Source organism: Apteryx rowi, unplaced genomic scaffold (genome assembly GCF_003343035.1).
Source record: "Apteryx rowi isolate R43461 unplaced genomic scaffold, aptRow1 scaffold_485, whole genome shotgun sequence".
Taxonomy (NCBI): domain Eukaryota; kingdom Metazoa; phylum Chordata; class Aves; order Apterygiformes; family Apterygidae; genus Apteryx; species Apteryx rowi.
Window position 1 is genome coordinate 389,537 of NW_020450744.1, and position 20,084 is coordinate 409,620.

The 20,084-nt window shown below is 36.7% G+C and overlaps 1 protein-coding gene across 3 annotated transcripts in view; it reads left to right on the plus strand.

Moving 5' to 3' along the window:
* The window catches only part of STXBP5 (syntaxin binding protein 5), a 125,245-nt gene that overhangs the window by 90,916 nt on the left and 14,245 nt on the right, over window positions 1–20,084 (plus strand). Inside the window, exons 19-22 of one of the 3 annotated variants that reach the window (XM_026078737.1) lie at window positions 4,155–4,220; window positions 8,114–8,173; window positions 8,266–8,313; window positions 15,568–15,618. In XM_026078737.1, the coding sequence (XP_025934522.1) occupies window positions 4,155–4,220; window positions 8,114–8,173; window positions 8,266–8,313; window positions 15,568–15,618 (225 nt within the window). The remainder of the gene's footprint in view (window positions 1–4,154; window positions 4,221–8,113; window positions 8,174–8,265; window positions 8,314–15,567; window positions 15,619–20,084) is intronic. The other 2 variants (XM_026078738.1, XM_026078740.1) reach the window with 2 other exon arrangements.

Consider the following 20,084-nt stretch of genomic DNA (forward strand, 5'->3'; position numbering starts at 1 on the left):
CCAGGAGAGTCAGCTCAGTGCCTGTACACACACTCTTTATATCAAGATACCTGGGGATATAAAAAGAACAGCGTTAACAATAGGTATACCAGTTTCCTCTTACGTTGGTCATGACCAGAGCTCCATAATTCATAGACTTAGCTCAAGTCATCCTTGTTACTCTCCTCTTAGTGTAATAATGAATGCAATCATTATAACTAAAATTACTTCTTATCTATTCCTGTCCTTTTCTCCTTCCTCTTTGAGAGATGGTTGTGCAGTGATGGTTATGCTAAAATCTCCAAAGTTTATAAATGTGCCATAAACACCGTAATTTTAAAACGTGGCATAATGAGTGTCATAAAACATTTATTCTTTAACGGGGTAAGTACCTAACATTTAACAATTGTGTATAACTTCATGATGAGTCTCTCAGGAGTGTTTTGGGGTTTTCTGCTGGATCAGTTGATAAGAGTTATTCCTTAAGATGAATCAAGTTTTAGCCTCAAGACTTCTTACAAAGGAAGAAAGCATATAGGCGTATGACTTCATTCTTCTCTAGATACTATTCCTGTCAGTGAAGGATTTCACTTTTCACAGGAAAATTAGTGTGAAAAATTAAATACTTTCCATGAGGATAAAGAATTAAAATGTTAAAAGAAAAGATGAGGTTAAGTACCTGAAATGCATCTTTGGATAGTACACTTCGGCTTCCTGAGGGAGTATAATCTGGAAACAGCATATCTGCTTTCACGAGTACAATACAGGTTTGTCATCCCAGCATCTCTGATGTGAGAATTTACTTAGCATTCAGTCAAAGAACATTCTTTAAAGCTGTTGCTTCCAGTAATGAGCCCATCCTCATAGTATAATACTGCGTTGTCCATTGTTGTCCTGACAAGTCAGAACTGAAACTGTGCTTTGATCTGGAGTAATAAGTGTTCGTATTTTTGAGTAGTGTGTTGTAATAGGACTTCATGCATGTTAGATATGTGTAGCATCTTAGTGGCAGCGTGAGCACAGCACCATGCCTCAGCTAGCAAACTTTTATGTAGGCCTTGGGGAAGAGGTAAAGTGTTGCAATTGTCAGAGCAGTTCTTACAGACTACTTCCCCCTTAGATCTGGAGAGAACTCAAAAATTTAGTAGGTTGCATGAATTGCTTTGGACCTATTTTCTTTCTATCTGTTTCTGGCCTGTGTTAGAAGAATACCTGCATTATTGTGCATACACAAATTATGCTGCCCATGCAGTAAATTCAGTGGTCTAGGTTTACTATGCATATGTGTATTAGGTTTGTTGCTTTGTCACAAGAGGGAGATGGTAGTGTGTAGCTCTCACCTACCAAGTCAGCGGATATAATCTACCCAGTCATGTAAGTGCACAAGTGACGTATGGAATAAATCATTCCTTATTTACCCTTAGCAGCACCCTTGGTACTGAAACTTCCATGATCCTCACTAGTGCGTACTTTGTTTTTCCTAGACATGCCTGTTGACAACCGTTGCTCATCATTGCCATCGTTAGAACATACATTTTTAACCTACAGCTGCTACAAGAATGGCAATGAACTGGCATTTCTCAAAGCCTTAAATTCAGGCTTTAGACGCCTGTGAACCTGTTGGGTATTCCTTTGTAACATTTGCAAGAGCTGTTTTCCCTCATACTTCAGGATTGCTTTCATTTTCAAACCACGTTCAACAACTTTGCAAGGTTTCTGTTGGATAACCAAAACAGAAAGAGAGGGGGTGGGAGGATGGGGGATGGTGAGAACAGTCAAAAATGAAAACATTAAAATGTGAAGATACTTGTTCTCCATGAATGGAGCTATTTCTTCAACTTGTGGTACTAAAAAAGTCCACTTCAAGGATTTGGGACACCCAAACTTTCATTACAGAAGAGAAAGCTTTTAATCTGCTTGGTATGCTGTGCCTGGCTGCTCCTGCCAGGACTTCTTGTTCCTGTTAGTGATGACATAGCCCATCCAGCAATAAAAGTGTTCTCTAAGGCTTCTGCTTTCCACTAACTGAAAGAGCAGGGAGATACTGCATATCCCTGTTGCAGAGCAGGGCTATGTTGCAGGTGTGATACAGAGCATCCTTCTGGATGTTAGCTGGCAGAGGTGTCTAGCCGCCTCCATACAGGTTTAAAAGATGCCTTTTGCCCAGAAGGAGACTGTCACATTTTCCCCCTCATTCTCATTTAAAAAGTTCCCAGTCTGGCAGCCCAGCACAGTCTTCGTTTGGTGACTGTTCCCAGTACCAAAGACCCATGACTGTTTTACGTTTATACAGAAACTTTATGAGGATCTATCTCTAGAGTACTCTTTGTGGGTTATTAGATCTCACAAGGCATATTCCCAGAGTGGTTACCAGGCCCTTTCAATGTGTAAGAAGAGAGCTCTATGAATTTCCAAAGATATTAACAGAAAGGTCATCTTTTCTAGGCTGACATCCACTAACAGGCCATCTCACAAAGATCGCAAACACTGAATTTGTTTTAGATTCCCATGTGTTTCTAATACTGTCGGGTGCTTCCAGAGTTGGAATCTTGCTTTCTCAGAGAATACATACCATGACTATCCCATGGTGCTCATTGATTTGCTAATAAACGTTTGGCTTTTCTTCCCCCCCTCCTCTCCCTCCCCCTTCCCCCCCCCACCCCATATAGTGAAGACGTATAGCTTCCATGTTGGATATTTCTATATATTGAAATTGGTTCATGGACTGCCGTTAAGCATAAGCTTAACCTACCCATAAGGTCAATTGCTAATTTCAGACAGTCCTAGTCATTATGAGTTTTGAGGTACAAGCTGCATATGCTCTTATAAGCAATCTAAAAAAAGACTATTTTGCAAACAATGAACTGCGTGTGAACACAGCATACCTTTAATATGTTCCACGTTGACCCAATATTTCAAGAGAATGCTTTTTTCCTTTCAGTGATTATCTTTTTTTGGTATTTAGAAAACTATAAAAATTGAATTGAAGAATAGAGCAGTTCCTATATTTTTTCTTATCTTCTGTTAACAGATATGTACCAATGCACTGGTGAAAATGGGTAGAATATGTCTGTGTAGACACTCTGCGTGTGCAAGCCCTTGTTGCCTTAGCCCTTCCTCCCCTCAGGCTGGTTATATTTGAAATCTTTGTGTGCATGCAGAAACCTTTCATTCTAACAAATATTTCTCAACTACTAGCATTAAATACTATGTACTTGTTTGTGTYAGTGTCACATGCCATGACACCTATGAAGAAAAACATAGTTATTAGATAAACCTAAAGATGAGTCACTACTCTTAAGATATCAACAAAATATACTTTTCTTAATCCAGGGCAGTCTAGCTAGCAATTTCTTGTCAAAAAGGAAGAGGAAAAAAAAACCCCGCAAAATTCTTTGTATACTTCTAGTTAACCACATGGAATAATATTTAGGGCATTTATGAGGCAAGTTCCATCTTTTCTTCTAACTGTGGACTCTTACGCTTTATTTCCTTCACTTGAATGGAAGAAATGACCTTTTGGTATTAACATACTGCAGTTATTCTTGTGATCAGAGTGGACAATGTTGTGTTAAGAATTTAGTGAAATCTCCCTGTATGAGGAAGAATACTTTCAATAGCAGCCTATACCCTAAGTTCTCTAAGTGACATCACTGAGTTTTGCTGGAAAGTGAACAAGGTAACAGCAAATGCAAAGCATATCACTATAACAATGGGAAAATAATATGTGAAAAAAGACACAGTAGTGGTCACGTGTTGGTCCAAGAGTGTTCTTAGGAATTCCTTGATCTTCAAAGTCCTCTTTCGTCTGACTTTCTTTTGCAATTATGTACTTAATAACACTGCAGGATTTTTTTTGTCAAAACAGAAATGACATGTACTTAATATATATCCATAGCATGTAAATTAACTGTTCTGTTAACAGTCTGTCTTGCTGAAAAGACAGTGTTTTCACTGAAATTTAATGAGGAAGTGTTTTGTAAAACCCATCCAGAAAACTTTACAGTAGTATGAAGTAAGTGACTTTACAGTCACTGTGGCTGATGTCCAAATGAAAAAATGTAATTTGTAATATAAATTGTACCACAACCAGCTGGTTAGAGCTTCTAACTGTAATAGAGGAAAGGCTAAAATAGCAGCTGTACTTACTATACACTGTTTTTTTTGTGTTACAGCTGGTCTTTGTGATATTAATGAAGGTACAGTGGTGCCAGAAGATCGCTGCAAGTCACCCACTTCAGGTAATTACAAGTTTCTCGGTTCTTCGGTATTTTGTTTGCACAGAGGATGGCATGCATTAAGTAAACACTTACTAGTTAAATAATTATATAAAAACTGTCACCTTCTCACAACTTGTTTGATTTGTCATTACAAATTTTGCTAGGTGTTGCAAAACTCCAGTTTTAAAACAAGACTAATTTAAGAGATGTAATAGGAATACTTCATAAGGATGAGTGAAGAGATGCACAATCTGAAATATTCATGCTTTAGAGAGCATATCCACTGCACTGGAATTTATGAAATGTTGGCAAGAGGTGCACAGATTCCTGTGATAGTTCAGGTGACTGGTGTTTCAGAGAGGCCTCAAAAGTGGCAAAGACTGTTTCTGTAAAAAGATCTAGTTTACTTCTGCTTCCTCATAAATGGTAAATGACTATTTTCCTTCAGAATCAGAGGGCTTCAGAAGCTGTCATTCTTGTTAAGGTTTAAAAAAAAAAGGGGGGGGGGAGGAGGGGGAGTGGTTAGTTACCACTACTATATGTGACTCTCTTAAAGGAAAACCTCAGCAATATGTTGTACTGCTTAGAAGTTTGTTTAATGTTGGCCAGTTGAGACTATAGCCATGCAAATACTTAATAGTACATGTCGATATATAATATTAGGGATGAATATTTCAGATAGTAGCTTAAAATATTTCACTTGCCTCTTCCCCATTACTCTGACAGAACTTGTAATGGCATACATCACTTTATCCATTTCAAAGTTCTACACTAAGTTAAAAGTCAAAATTGCAAGTTTACTCAAGTACTTGGAGAACTGGAGGAGTGTTTCATTACTCTTTGCAAAGAAATTCAAAATAATAATCATTACAGGAAACTAAAGGGAGCTACATGTGCCATTTTAGCCTGTATGTTCCAAAGTCTTGACTCTCTCCTCAAGAACTTGAAGAAATGTATTGCTTACTGAATAATTTCTTTTGTGTTGGACCGTAAAGGAAGCAGTTGCAAAACTGGAATGCCATTGATTACAACCAGTCTTTATTAGCTGCCCCATCTCTGTTAAAAGGTTTACTATTTTTGCCAAGTTGAAAGCATAACAGAACAAAATACCCTGTTTGTAACTTCAGTAGAAATTTTAACATAAACTTTTATTTCTGATTTGACAACTGTCCTTTGATCTTAATTTTAAATTGTACAAAACTTTAATCTAGATCAGTCAGCATGTCATTCTCTTTCCCAGTAAGCCTTTCTTTCTTAGGGTAAATAAGACTTATTTACAATAAAAATAGAATTTGGATAGAAAGCCAAATTATCAAACTTCATATTTATTTTATTAAAGAAAAGTAAACAACTTAGCTGAAAATGTGATTTCATGACATATCTGCCTAACGCAGAGTACTGGCATGCTGAAGTTGTCAACTGCACCATCATTTTCAATGAAAGCACATTTTTTAGTGATGTTTAGACTACAGTATGTCTTTTCTATTTGCATCTTTCAATATTCAACCTAGTATCTGTAAGCAATTTGCTCTGCAGCACTGCTGTTGCAGTGAATCACTTCCTCTGTCAAGATTGAGGAGACTGATGCTAACTGTTACTAAGCTATTTGAATTTGACCAATATACATTAAAAAATTCCAGCTAAATCTAATTTCTAATAAAGTCTACTTGATCAAATGAGAATTACCACTGAGCAAAACAATGCCCAGGCTATAAAATGTGTGCAGGTAATATCTTGATCTATACTTCTTAAAGGCTACATCTTTTCTTTCCCTAGCTCCAGCATTTCTCAAGTGCCAGCCCAAACCACTTCCAGCTGGAGTAGCTAAAACTTAAAATACCATTTAATTTGCTTTAGAGGCTTTCTTTCATAATTTGGAGTTGAACTGAAATAAAATTCAAATCACCATCTTGGCTAACAGTGCAGTGAGATCAAGCCCAAAGACAAGAATCAAGGTTTATGTGGAAAAATCCTAAATTTAATAGTTTACCTCCTCCATCTCCCTGCCATCTGTTTATGTTTATGAATTAATACAATGTGTATATTTCTTTTTAAAAGAATCAAAAAGTTGGGCAGCCTAGAACAGACACTATATTCAAATGTCCTGAGCGGAAATAGAATTAGGGGGAAATTCCTAATAGTGCCTTGGCAGGAATTAAGTTCTAATTTAAAAGCTGACTACCTGAGAAGACTTTTTTTTTAAAGTTAGTTCACATTAGTATAAACTCTAGAAGTTTAGAGATCCGAATATTCTGTGAGAAGAGTATATAATGGTACAGATACACAATAGATCATAGATACACAATACTAAAGAAAAATAAGGCTAGAGTGTTTAAAAAAAAAGGGGGGGGGGGAATGGACTAAAGATGGAGGGGGAAAACTGTTCACTCCCCTGTAAAATAGCTATTTAGAGTAATGAAGTTGGCCTGTGCCTTGCTTTCCTCAGTTTTGTTCTCTCGTCCTGTTTTTTGGTGAACAAGGTGAGCTTCATGACAGGCTTCTCCTGTTTTCCTTTGAGAAAGGCGTGAAGAGAGGAGGAGGGAGGGTGGCACCTCACTGATACTGAAACCTTTTGTTTGTGGTCCGGGGAAGGCCAGCCCTTGTGGAGGTGCTAGCGAATGCAGTTATGGGAGGAGCTGCAATTCCATAGGTTTGGTTTATAAGTTTTGCATATTCTGTAGAATATGAGAGCATTTTGTAGAAATCAGCAGCACAGTATTGGTGAGCTTCGCGTGCAGGACAGAAGTCACATTTAAATGAACTTTTTCAGTATAGGCGCTGGCTGTTCAAGAAGAAAATATACTATGCAAGACGTATTTGCTTGTTACTAGCTTTAGTAAGGGGGGGAGGGGATTGGCAATTGAATAAGTTGTTGATATTGACTATTGCAAAATGATAGGTAAAACAGATCAGTCGCTGTTTAGGTGGAAGCCTGGGTTTGCTCAAGTGATCTAGATCATCTGCCTGAATGATTAACCCTTTCAGTGCCCAGGTGAAGAGAAGTGGAAGCTAACTTGCACTTGATTTCCTTCAGTGAGTGATTATACAGTTTAGAGAACTGTGGAAAGGGCTTACCTGCCCATGTGAGTTAGGACAGTATCCTCCAGTTTTAGTAACACAGAGCTAGATYGCTATATAAATAATGTGATCATACAAGAGAAATAATAGCTTTATTTCTCCTGCTTTTTCTACGGAAGTGAAGAGGTAATAAGCTAAGGCCCCTGAAGCATTCATCTGACCCATAAAACATTGTATAGCACTGTAAAGTGTCATGCTTTTGTGTGTAAGAGTGTTAAAATGTTTGCATTCTATTTACACTTTTAAAGTATAAAATCCAATGAAATTTGGCATCTTCAGTTAAATTCTGTTTTAGTTTCTTCACAACAGTGTAGGCCTCAAGTTGTGGCCTATTGCTATCACTATCAGTTTTTCAGTGTTAAGGATTCTGAAAAATCCCAGGTTCCAGTGCTGGCTCTGAGTTGTCTGCAGAATAGTTGAAGAACTGTGGCCCAAAGCAGATTTATTGAATTAGTAAGAAGCAAATTTTCAAAGCTGTGTTTATTGCTACTGTCTTGTTCTCTCAATCACAATTTGGATTAATTCTTATGTCTTGATTAGGACAGCACTCTGTTCAGTGTAAACATTTTATTCAATGTGGGAAACATTTACAGCAATAAACTAGCACTGTGCAACATTGTACCTTGCATTATATTTTTTGTGGTTAATCTCAGTGTGGCAGGAGTTCCTGTCATGTCATAAGAATTCAGCTACAGAGACTATCAGTATCTGATATTGGATCAATGTTTTAATGCATCTTTGTGTGTCTCCCTTAAACACAAAACTTTTATTAATACATAGTTCTTGTGTCAAAGATATATGTTTGTATATCCATCTCATTCTGTCTTCACTCATAGGTTCTGGTTCACCAAACAATTCTGATGATGATCAAAAAATGAATAATTTTATAGAAAAGGGTACAGTATTTTTCTTTTTTAAAGTCTTTTTTTTTCCAGTTCATCCTTTGATACACTTAGATTGACCTTTTTTATTAAAATATTATTTACAGTGAAGACCAAAAGCAGAAAGTTTTCCAAGATGGTAGCCAATGACATAGGTAGGAACTAGAAAAATTCTGTTCTGTTCCTAATCCAGTGCCTTAATCTATGCAACACTAACCCAGCAGGAAAAAAAAAATCAAATTTCATTGCATATTTAGTTAATAATTTTTCATTATCTATGCTAATTGGTAATTCTGTGGCTGCTTTTGTGCTAAATACACTGGGTACAATAATTTTAAAAAATCAAGGATATTGGTGTTTTAAATTCTCTGATCTTACAAATGCACTTTTCTGCATTTTCTGGATGGGTGGAATTCTAATCTAAAATACTAAGAGTTCAGTCTATGCAAGTCACAACATTATTCCACTATTTTTTGTGAAGGTACAGTCTCTTTGAGAACATCTGTTTGATTTAATTTCTTTACATGGTACATTCATAGCCATATGGCCAGATTTCTGTATTAGAACAGTCGAGTTACAGGTAGCATCATATTTTCATTTAATCATCTGGAAAAGGACTAGTTATATATAAGTACACCCCATTACTATTCCAGAACTGTATTTTCCTTGTGTGTCCACCAAGGATACAACACCTTACCAGCTTCAGAATCTTGGGCTTTTTTTTTTTTTAATTTATGAACAAATGTGCCTTGGAATATGTTGTATACAGATTATAGATTGAACCCTTTTATGATTAGAATAAAAATTAACTCTGCTTATGACAACTGGAGCTATAAATGAAGCCGAGAGGCTGTGTGATTTAATTTTGGGAAAAGGTCTCTACTTCTTTAACTGGTGTGCAGTTAATTTCATTTCARAATCACTACATTAATGTTTCATTTTGTTTTTATTTGGTGTATTAGTATGTGGTTGCAATAGGATTTACTTTTGCCTCTTTAGTTAGGTCTAAAAGTTGAATCTGTATTGCATATCGTGACACTGTTTGCTAAACTATTATTTTTTTAGATTATATGTTGAAGCATAAGTTAAGGCTAGGGAGGAGGAGAAGATTTCTTTTCCTGCGCCCTGCCTCTAATTTACTATTTGACAACTTAACTTTTATCCTAAGTTATTAATGATTTGTTCCCTTCCATCGCAATTTGGTAATTGAGAAGCAAAATCATTCAAAATTCAGTGAGGTAAATATCGATAAGATACAGGACATTCTTTGGAACCTGAGGCACAAAACGAGGGAGGAGGGAGAGTGCCTCTGCCTCAGTACTAGGCTGAGCACTGCTTGCAGGAACGCATTAAAGGGTAAGATATAGGAGGGGAATAGTGATCGTTCTGGTACTGGTAATGGTGGTGATAGGGGAGAGGAGCTCTGAGGCAGTGGAAGCCTAAGACGAATTTCAGAAAGTAAATGTCTCTCAAGAATGTATCATTATGTCAATTCATCTGTATTTAAAAAACTGAGTACCATTTACTTTAATATTCAGTAATATGTTCTACTGAAGGGCATACAGGCCAATGGGAAACTTGTACTCAGCTCTTCTTATGAGAAAAGCAGCACTTAATCTTGTGCATGTTATGTCAGTGCCTGTTGATGAGCTAATATTTTCCTTTTGTCCAAAGGCCGTCTCTTCTGAACTTAACTTGTGCAGAAAAAATGGGGTTTTTGCTCTTTTGTTTTTGACCAGTATGTTTGAGCATGACTTCGTTACTTTTTCACTTTTTTCTAAGAATATTAATAAAATCTGCCAATGGTAATTCTACAGAAATTTTGGTGCCTGTTTCAGTTTGAAACCTTTCCTTTCCAAAGGAAAAGAGCAGTTGTGAATGTTTTTACAGCTAAAATAATGTAGCATTTATTTACAAGTAGTAGTGACTTCTTCAGAAGGTAGATTAAATGCTGAGTGAGACAACAATGCATTTGATGTGTAATTCATCTCTCAGTAAGCCCATATTTTAAGATTTGTGTAATTTACACAGTTTATATAGTTGTTTCACCTGTTTTTTTGTTTTTTGTTTGTTTTTTAAGAGTTTTGAGTAGTTGGATGCCATACAAATAATCTTTTCTTCACGACCATGTTCTATACCTTATATCTGGCATGATTATTCTGCATGACTCTTTCTGAACTTACACTTTAAACTCTCCTGAATAGCTGAAATATGGCAAAATGCTTTGCCACTTGTTTGGTGTCAGTGGTTGCATGTTTTTGCATTTCACTGTTTTAACCTGAATTGTAGCCAGCTGAATATGACTGGACAATGAATTCTGTAAAATGTGTGTGCCGCTTACTGTCATCAACTTCACCCTATTGTACAACAGTTTACCTTCATCAACTGTGTTCGGATGAAGTTTGATGCATGTAGCATGGATGTAGTTCTTTGCAGTGGCATACAGTGCAATCGAATTCAAGTTCCTTCCATTCTTTGTCTTTGCATGAAGTATAACCTGTCAAATGGGTTGCTAAAAGAACAAAAATTATAACTTACATATGTAATTCCAGTTACTGTTAATATCATTCCTGTGTTTTTGTCACATGTCACATTGGAACAGTGGGTAAGAGAAGAAGACTTCTTTGAAAGTACTGAGAGGAAAGTCTAGCATTTTCCAAACTAAGGAGAAGGAATTTCATTTCAGTGATAAGACTCTAAGGTGGTATCAGAAGACCAACATAAATATGCATGCATTTGGAAATACGAAGTCATTCTCAATTTATATCATTTTATTATAACTTACACAGATTCATCTTCATTTCTGTAGATTTGTATCATTAGTGACAGTATCAGGCACAGGATTCTTGCTTCATTAAAGGGTCAAAGACCATCCAAGTTTGCAGCAGTAGCATAAATAAAATATAATAGCTTCATGAACCAACACTTTCAGTTTACCATATATACTTTGTTAAGTTCAGTTGGCTTAAAGTTGACTTTGTGGCTTTACTAATCATTTATAGGAATTACAGGAAATACTGTGGCCATTATTAAAAGCATTTGTTTCTCTTAGAAATGGCAAATATTTGAAACTATACATAATGCACTGGGTTGAAGGAGTACAGAAAAGTGTACCAAATCTAGATGAACTTACGGGGAAGAAAACAGAATGAAATGTTTAATTTCTTAGGCCAACATGTCATTCTTATGGAAAGGCTTTGTGATCCAGCTTCAGCTGAAGGAAAATCTAAGCTGTTTTACCCTTATTTTGGTCAGTTAATTATTGTGCATGAAGAGAAGTGTCTGGCTAAATATATCACTACTGATCATATCAGAACTGCAGAGATACTGTATCCTCCATTTCTGGAAGGAACCTTAGTAAAGGTATATGGAAAGTGTTGCAGACTCTGAGACACTTATATAACTGTTTCAGCAGATTGTGTTAAATACTTTTCAGTGAAGTTATAGGTTTTATTTCTTCTCTGCAAGTGCTCAGTTAAAAACAATTGCAAACTATTAGCAGGCAAATCTAACTGGATTAGTGATAGCTAGAATTCTAAATTTCTGTAATTCCTGCTGCTAACTTTAACCATAAGGTTTTTCACATTTGTAACATTCTAAGAGTGCAACTGAATGATTTCAGTACTGTTTGAAAATTTAACTTAATACTATTTTCACAGAATCAAAGCTTAAGATGTTCATGTTCAGTTCTCATTTGCCCTAATGCCAGAGAAGGACTGTTTGTTCCAGTGTGCTTTTTAATATTTGTCTGACCTAATTTTTTATATATCACGTAGCTCCCTTTTCATACATTCTCTCATAAGATGTTTTCATTATTCTTATGGATATCAAATTTACAGATTTCAGTGTTGAGAATCTAATTCTTTTTAACTGTCACAAGTAYAGTAGTCAATCCTTTAGGCATCATGAAGTTGGGTAATTTAATTCTTGACCTCTATATAGTTATCAAACATTAAAATATTTCAGTTTACAATAATTTGGGGATTTGGGTATATTTAAAGAATATTGATAAGAACTAAAAGATAATTCTAAGCTATTTAGGTATTTCTCATTAAATGTTAAGTGAATTTTGTTTCCTTTAAACTCTTTTATTGTCTGCCAAAACACAGACTCTTGTCTCCTTTATAATCTTTAGAGATTTTTTTTAAGTGAACAATTTAGATTGTTTGCTTAAATAGGGAATGTATGGGAAATCAGTCTATGGCTTCCAAATTAATATGCTGTTTATTGTAATGCATTGTAAAGTAGCTCAGGATAACCTACTGCAAATAAAATGTGACTATTACTTTTAAGCCACTGCTTCCTATTGATAGTTCGGACATGTCTCAGATAACCTTCAGGGTATTTTTTGATTGAATTAGGTGGGCCTACAATGCTGAGATGTAACACACTATGCCAAGAGAACCTTTCATATTCTGACTCCCTCCTCCTCAAGACTAACCTCTGAGAAATAGCCAAAAACCCTGAATGTTGTTTTTTGGACAGTTCTGTAATGGCATACTTAGTATATAATGCAATTTAATCATATATATTAGAGAAAAAATATGAATGTGCATGCGTGTCACACTAGATTTTCTCCTTTAGAGGAGTATGAAATGTAGGTCTGAGCAAATGGACAAAATAATCATTGCTTAGAGCAACGAGCGTGCCAAGAGTAACAAAACAGCTACCTAGCTTTTGGCTCTGTGTCTCACACCAGAGCTGTGGAAAGGCAGGCTCAGCTGTAGATGCTGCAGCAGCCACCACCACCAAGAGACGTATTAAAGCGTGTGACATGACAGCTACTACTTGGTCAGTCACACCCAGCAGGAGCAGTCGTCATCACCTTTGCCCTGTCATACAAAGGGAAAAAGTAAAAAGCCTGACTTTGGGTGTTCTCCCTGTAGATCTCCATCTCATCTTTCTCCATTTCTGATCTGTTTCTTACATGGTAGAAGTGGTCTAGTGCTGATGTGTTGCTGTTTTTCATTCCGAGGCATGGATAAACTACATTTTCCAAAGCTGCTGAAAACCGTAAGGCAGATATGATGAATACAAGCAGCTTGTTATACCAAGTAATGTTAGTTGGAAACGATTTAGCTGTTGAAATATTCATATTTTCTAATTAAATCTTGAGCCACTTTCCTGTTTAAACACAAGGTGGCACTAGTGCTATTAAAGTTCTTAAGTTTCCTCTTTGTTTGAATTACTGAGCGTTCTGTCACACTTATGTGTTTTGAAATGTAATTTTTGTGTAGAACCCACTAATTCACAACTCTTAGCAATGACATCTTCTAAGAATTCTTTTATCTTCTTGTGCTGTTAATAAGAGAGGCATAGTTTAGTGTTTGTAGAAAGTGATGTCTAACATTTATTTTAACTTATCAATCTTGTTCACACAGATAGCCTTTCACTAATGAACAAAAAACTAAAAATGGAGACTGACTCTTAGAATCCAGCACATTTTCCTGTACTTCGTAATACCTGTTCCCTGGTATCTTATTTTTTGTCAGTTTTTTCTCCCTAAGCTGTTGTAATATTATATTAAATGTTTTTATTTGAGAAGCCAAAAGTGACCACTCTGGTCTTCAAAGTGGCTAAGTTAACTAGTCATTGCTGAGAATAGTTTTATGCATGGTAAAAGTGGTGAAAAGCCAAACATAATTCAAATTATTTTGTGTGCATACTTAAGCCTGTGTTTAACACCTCAGCTTTTATGATTTATCTGTCTAACCCAGAAAATGAGTCTTATAATGAGAAGCTCCCACCCTGTAATTCACAGTTCCAGGTGAGGTTACATGATCTCTTTTCAAGCTGATGTAAGTTCCAGCTGAGAGCAAAAAGAAGGGGCTCCTGGTCACTAGTGTACCATGGTCTGCCATTTGTCTAGCTGAACACTGATCTGGGACAGGAATTGATCTCGCTGAAAACAGCCTTTGGGAGAAATTTCATTTAGATGAGTTTTGGTTATGCTCACCGTCAGGCCAGACAGATGCCAGCACCAATGCAAGGATGAGGGTAGAAAATGTGTGGTTGAACTTCCCTTTTTGGTTTCAGCCTGCACTAAAAAAAAGTTAAAATGACTGTGGCATTGCAACCTGAGAGTAAGTAATTTCAATTTAATTTGAATAGGACATACTTTGTAACACTGACACATTAAGGAAATAAGAAGACTATTTACGGAGTCTTATTCTCAAATTTTTATAACATATGATAGGAATAAAACTATTCAACTATTCAGATAACTAGTATTTGCAATATTGATGAGTATAATTGATGATACAATGAAGTATCTCACTTTTTCAAGGAGTGAGAGTAACTTTAAATCACATGCTGTTCTTGAGTATATGTGCAAAATGTACTCATTCTAATTATCCCTTTTAACTGAAATCATTCAGAGTGAATTCATTTTTAGAGAGGAGCGGCAAGATTCAGTCTACCTTATGACTGGTATCTGTTACAAGGCACTCCTAAAATTATGAGGCTATTCTCAACATCTGTTTCAGGTAGAGAAGTATTATCCTTACAAGATAATGAAAAATTAAATGATATACCAAAAGTCAAGCATGTGGCTGGGAATTAAATCCAAATTAAAGCCCTGGTCCAGTAGCTAAGCTACATCAAAATTCTTCATTCTCCAGTAATTGATGAAAGAAAGACGAAAGAGGGATGTACAGCTATTAGTTAACTGATGACTTCTCTTATAAAGCATATTTTAGTATTATACAGCATTTAAAATGGACCACATGGTTTCTGTTTCTAGAAATAGAATTTTCCAAGTCAGTGATGAGTTCAAGTTCCATTTTTCGCTTGAGCAATATTACAAAAATTTTACTGTCTTTCATTTGACAATGTTGCAAATGTTTGTATGCTGCTGATTTTATAATTGTTCGTTGTAATTTCTCCATTCTTGTGAGACTGCTGATGGCATCTCAGATGCTTATTTTATGCATTTACATTAAAATATTTAGTGTAATTAAAATTTCCTCTCTTGTCTATTCTAACTCTCCCGGGTTTGATCAGGAAAAAAGGCAGAAGGAGAGTGGGTGGGGTGTTAACTTCATGTATATTCCAGTGCACGTTCCTGCAATAGCCGAGAGTGTGTGTAGTCCCCTCAGGTGAGCGGAGAGAAAACTTGTGTTTGAGCCAAAGCAAAATTTATCCAGTCCGTCAAGTTCTCTCTGATGCCTGAGGGGAAATGAAGTTTGGCAAAAATCATAAAATGTTGGTTTGGGGGATTTTGGTATCTTCCATGTTCTACCTTGCACCCCTCATTCCTAAAAGTCAAGCTGTGCTCTAGCAGAGTTCCTATTAAGTGCTGCAATTAATGTAATAAGCAATGATATATTAAATATTTGGAAAGAGGCAAGTAAAGGCCAGCAGAATCATGTTTCTTCTTTTTAAAAAAAAAGATATACTTCACTTTTCAGCAAAGATGTCCAGGAAGCTAAGTTTGCCAACTGAGTTAAAGCCTGATTTAGGTAAGTTTACATAGTTGATTTTGTTTTTATTGAAACTGTTTTAAAGAATGCAAGTACCTTGAAGTAAGAGTCCTAAATTATATAAACTCTCATGACTTTAAATTGCATTTATCTCAGATGTAGAACTAAAATTTTAATTCCACTCTTTTGGGGGCCTCTCAGGCACAAAATCTCATTGCTGCCATCATAAGGTAAGCCTGCAAATTTTGTACATGGCTTATCGTGCTTTTGTCCTAATTTTTAGGTGTTGGTCACTCTCACTTTAACAGTAGCGCTGTGATAGCAAAAGTGGGAATAAAGAGGTAATGTATCACAAGGAAAATAGCTTGCCTGCTTAGAACTGCCTGATAAATTTTAAGTTGAAAAATGAAGTATCTTAGGAATAACAGGATATGTTGAGATTTATTCAACAAAAAGTTGGGACATACTTTTAAGAACGTTAATTGTCTTGTGACCACTCTGTATAAGTGAAAATAACATACAGCTGTTACCAGTCTATGAGAATTTCATTTTCTTGAAAAAGTACAGTACCTACATAAAAGCAGTTCAGTTGTAAAATTCCTAGTACTAAAGGTCATTACACTGCATAAATAAAATAGCGTACACATGAATAGGGTTTTTTTGTTTTTAGTTTTGTCATCAGAATTTGACTGCCAGCTTGTAGATCAGATCCAGCTCCCCTGCCTCTTTCCCTAAAGACGATGGGGGACAGCTGTAGACCTACAGCAGTAGATGCAGCCTGAATACTGAAAGCTGCCTTCTGTCTGCTGCAGCTGCCTCTCCCTCCTGTAGCAGAGTCGCTACCACAACCCCAGCAAAAGACAGGTCTGGATCAGACTGTGGCAGCTGCAGAACAGTGTATTTGACAACTGCTACTATCAGTGGGGAAAGAGTGGATGGGACTGGGATATCCTGAAACCTTAGAGTTGGACCACCCTGATTTAAGTTACAGCCTACTCCACTCAGAAATGTGAAGTTGGAAGTAGCCTCCAGAGATCCTTTAATCCGTTCCTATGGCAAGCATCCAGATGACTGACAGTTTAACCTCTAATGTATGCATGAACCTCCAGTAAATATGTTTCGAGAAAAATCCCAGGCACAAAGTTCCAGTGTTTTTATAATCAGACAAATTTCCTGAATCCAAATTAAATCTTCTTTGCTTCCATATTAACTTACTTTTTTTCCTTGTCCTTCCCACAGTGAGCATGGATAACAAGTGCTTCCTAACTTTTTGTTAGCCACCTTTTGTGGCATTGAAAACTTATCATCATGTCATTCTTTAATCTTCATTTTTGCTGATACAGTTTTTTACAATATTCAATTCCTTTTCCTTTTTTATAAGTCATGTTGTCTAGGTCTGGGGTGGCTTCTGTTACTCTCCTCTGGACTTTTCTGAGTTTTTCTCATCTTTCTAGATACCTTGGGTCTGGGGCTGGGGGGGGATCCAACTGTGGCCGTATTGGCACCAAAGAGCAGAAAAATTCAACTTGTCTGTTCAATCTCTGTGTGTTCTTCTACTATACTTACTAATGGTGTAGGGATGATTTCAGTTTAGGGTGAATTTTATCATACCTTGCAAACTGAAAACACTTGTAGTCTTACATATTATCCAACTTCTCCTCCTCCTATTGTTATTCCACTCCCAACTCTGTTAATGTTAAGTACTTAGAAGTGGTTGTCTTCAACCTTTCATGAAGTCTGGAGAAAAGAGGATGCTGAAGCCATTTCAGCACTTTGCACATCATCTAAAATTTGCTGTTCTTTCTGTTGAAATAATTAAACCTTTGGGGTTTTTTTGTTGCCATCTCACTTTTGGCATATTCATAAAATAGTTTGTTCCTTCCTAATTATAACAGTCTCTGACTGGTTTTGCTTGATTTTTATCCGTGTGCGCTTTTCTGTACATATATGCATCATTTTATTCCRTATACAATGCTCTTAAGTTTTTTAGGTCCGTAAGAAACTTATCTAGGCAATAATAATAGTATTTTTTTGTTGCTGTTTTGCTTCCTGTCCTTTCTCCTAGTGGTATAGTTTGTGCATAGTGTGCTTCAGTGATTGTCAGCTTGTTCATATTTTCTTGGTCATTTCTGTGACCATGTCTGCTGGCTCTAGGAAATAGCTGAAATGTTTGAAATGCTTTTTTCACAAGTTCACTATCCTTATCACTTTCTCTCATTTCTCTCCTTGGCTTCCTGAACCCTACTCTTCCATGATCATATTCTTTCAAATTACTTTTCTGTCTTTAGATCACTGACATCCTCCTTTCTTCCCTAATTAGCCACAACAAAATCTAAAATATTTGATCCTGTATTTATCCTCCACTTTCTAAAACAGAAGTTATCTTCACAGAATCACAGAATGGTTGAGGTTGGAAGGGACCTCTGCAGATCATCTAGTCCAACCCCCCTGCTCAAGCAGGGTCACCTAGAGCACRTTGCACAGGATCGCGTCCAGGCAGGTTTTGAATATCTCCAGAGAAGGAGACTCCACARCCTCTCTGGGCAACCTGTTCCAGTGCTCTGTCACCCTCACACTGAAGAAGTTTTTCCTCATGTTCAGATGGAAGCGTCTGTGTTTCAGTTTGTGCTCGTTGCCTCGCGTCCTGTCGCTCGGCACCACTGAAAAGAGTCTGGTCCCATCCTCTCGACACCCTCCCTTCAGATACTTGTACACGTTGATAAGATCTCCTCTCAGCCTTCTCTTCTCTAGGCTAAACAGGCCCAGCTCTCTCAGCCTTTCCTCATAAGAGAGACGCTCCAGTCCCCTAATCATCTTTGTAGCCCTTCGCTGGACTTGCTCCAGTAGTGCCACATCCCTCTTGTCCTGGGGAGCCCAGAACTGGACGCAGTACTCCAGATGTGGCCTCACCAGGGCTGAGTAGAGGGGGAGAATCTTCAACAGAAACCAGTCCTCAGTTGGACTGCCTGCATTATACCGTTGCTTTTCATTGTTGTAATCCAGATGATTAAGGTGCCATTACTGCTAGGTCCTTTGGTTCAGTTGCACAAGAGAGCTTCCTCTTCCATCCTTCTGATTAAGTGGTGTACTGTAGTGGGTCATCACCCCATTGCTGCTTCCTTTCCATCTGGAACTAATCCATGAACAAGCCACAGATTCTTCCTTGACTTCAGGCTAAATAATACGCACTAATGCAGTTCAACTTTTTACCCCCAGCTCTCTTTTCTGAGTGAGCTATCCACTCTCCACAATACTGATGCTGTCTGGCCAGTTATTTGGGGGATTTTTTTCCTCTTCTTTCCAATACTTCTGGCATTTGTACGCATGCTTGTCAAATATTCAGCCAGTTGCAACTCAACAAATGCACATTTAATTTTATGCCTGTTGCAATAACCTTTATTTTTCTCAGGAAAAAGGGAAAGATCTTTATTCAAATAAGGCATACAGGAAGTATGTCCACAAATCTTAAGTTAAAAAGAGGGAATTAAAGAAACCACATTTAGTCCCAAAGTTATAGTGAGCTGCTAGGATTTGGATTAGCTTTTCTTCATGGTGATTGGTCCATTCAGAATGTAAAAATGCAACTCAACTGTAAACAATGTATTCCAACTTTTTTTTCTTAGTTTGGTTTACATACTGCTAGACTGATTTTTTTTTCCCCCCAAAGATGCATATTAGTATCAGAAGAAGAATATTAATGTATGATTATATTCAGACTGATTAATCCACATTAGAGATCAAAAGACTAAAAACTGGTAAATATTCAAACCTGAAGGAATGAGCATCTTAAGAGGTTGTTGTGGTCATTAGAAAAACTGTAAAAAGAAATAATCATTTCCGTCATCTTCCCTGGATTTGACTCTTTTCCAGTGTTTTTAAATGTAAAAGATTAAGATGTTTACATCTGATCTGATTTACCTAGGTTCCTTTTATAATCCTTGGATTTGCGTTTGACTAAATTTGGTCAGGACAGTAATTTTTCCATCTTTGGAATGAGACAAGTCTTATCTGAGAAATTCACTGTTTATGTCAACTAGAGGTCTATTTAGTCAGTTGAAATCTAGCTTGTGTGCTTTTTCAAATGTGTCTCAGATGTTCTTTACAGAAATTTTTGCAATAATTTAATGAAGTTGGCTTATTGGTACTTCCAGAAAATATATAGTTAAATGTTGTTCTTTAACTCTTAATTCTGTTAAAGAATTGCCAATTGCATCCATACCCTACCCAAAGATGTTGGAAYGATGCATCAGGAAAGTAAAGCTTGCATTAATTCATGAGTGCATAGATAAATTCAGAAGTGTTGGCATGTTAAATATCACCACACGTACAGACAATACATAAAAATAGTGCACAACTAGAATGAAGCAGTTATTGGTTTGAGGTTGTGGTTAATATTAGAATTCACCCTCTGTTGTGATAACCTTATTTGCTAAACAATGAGCAAGACTTCCAGAAAAGTTTATGAATGGCATTTTGCACAGTATGCAAAACAGAGACCTTCAGAT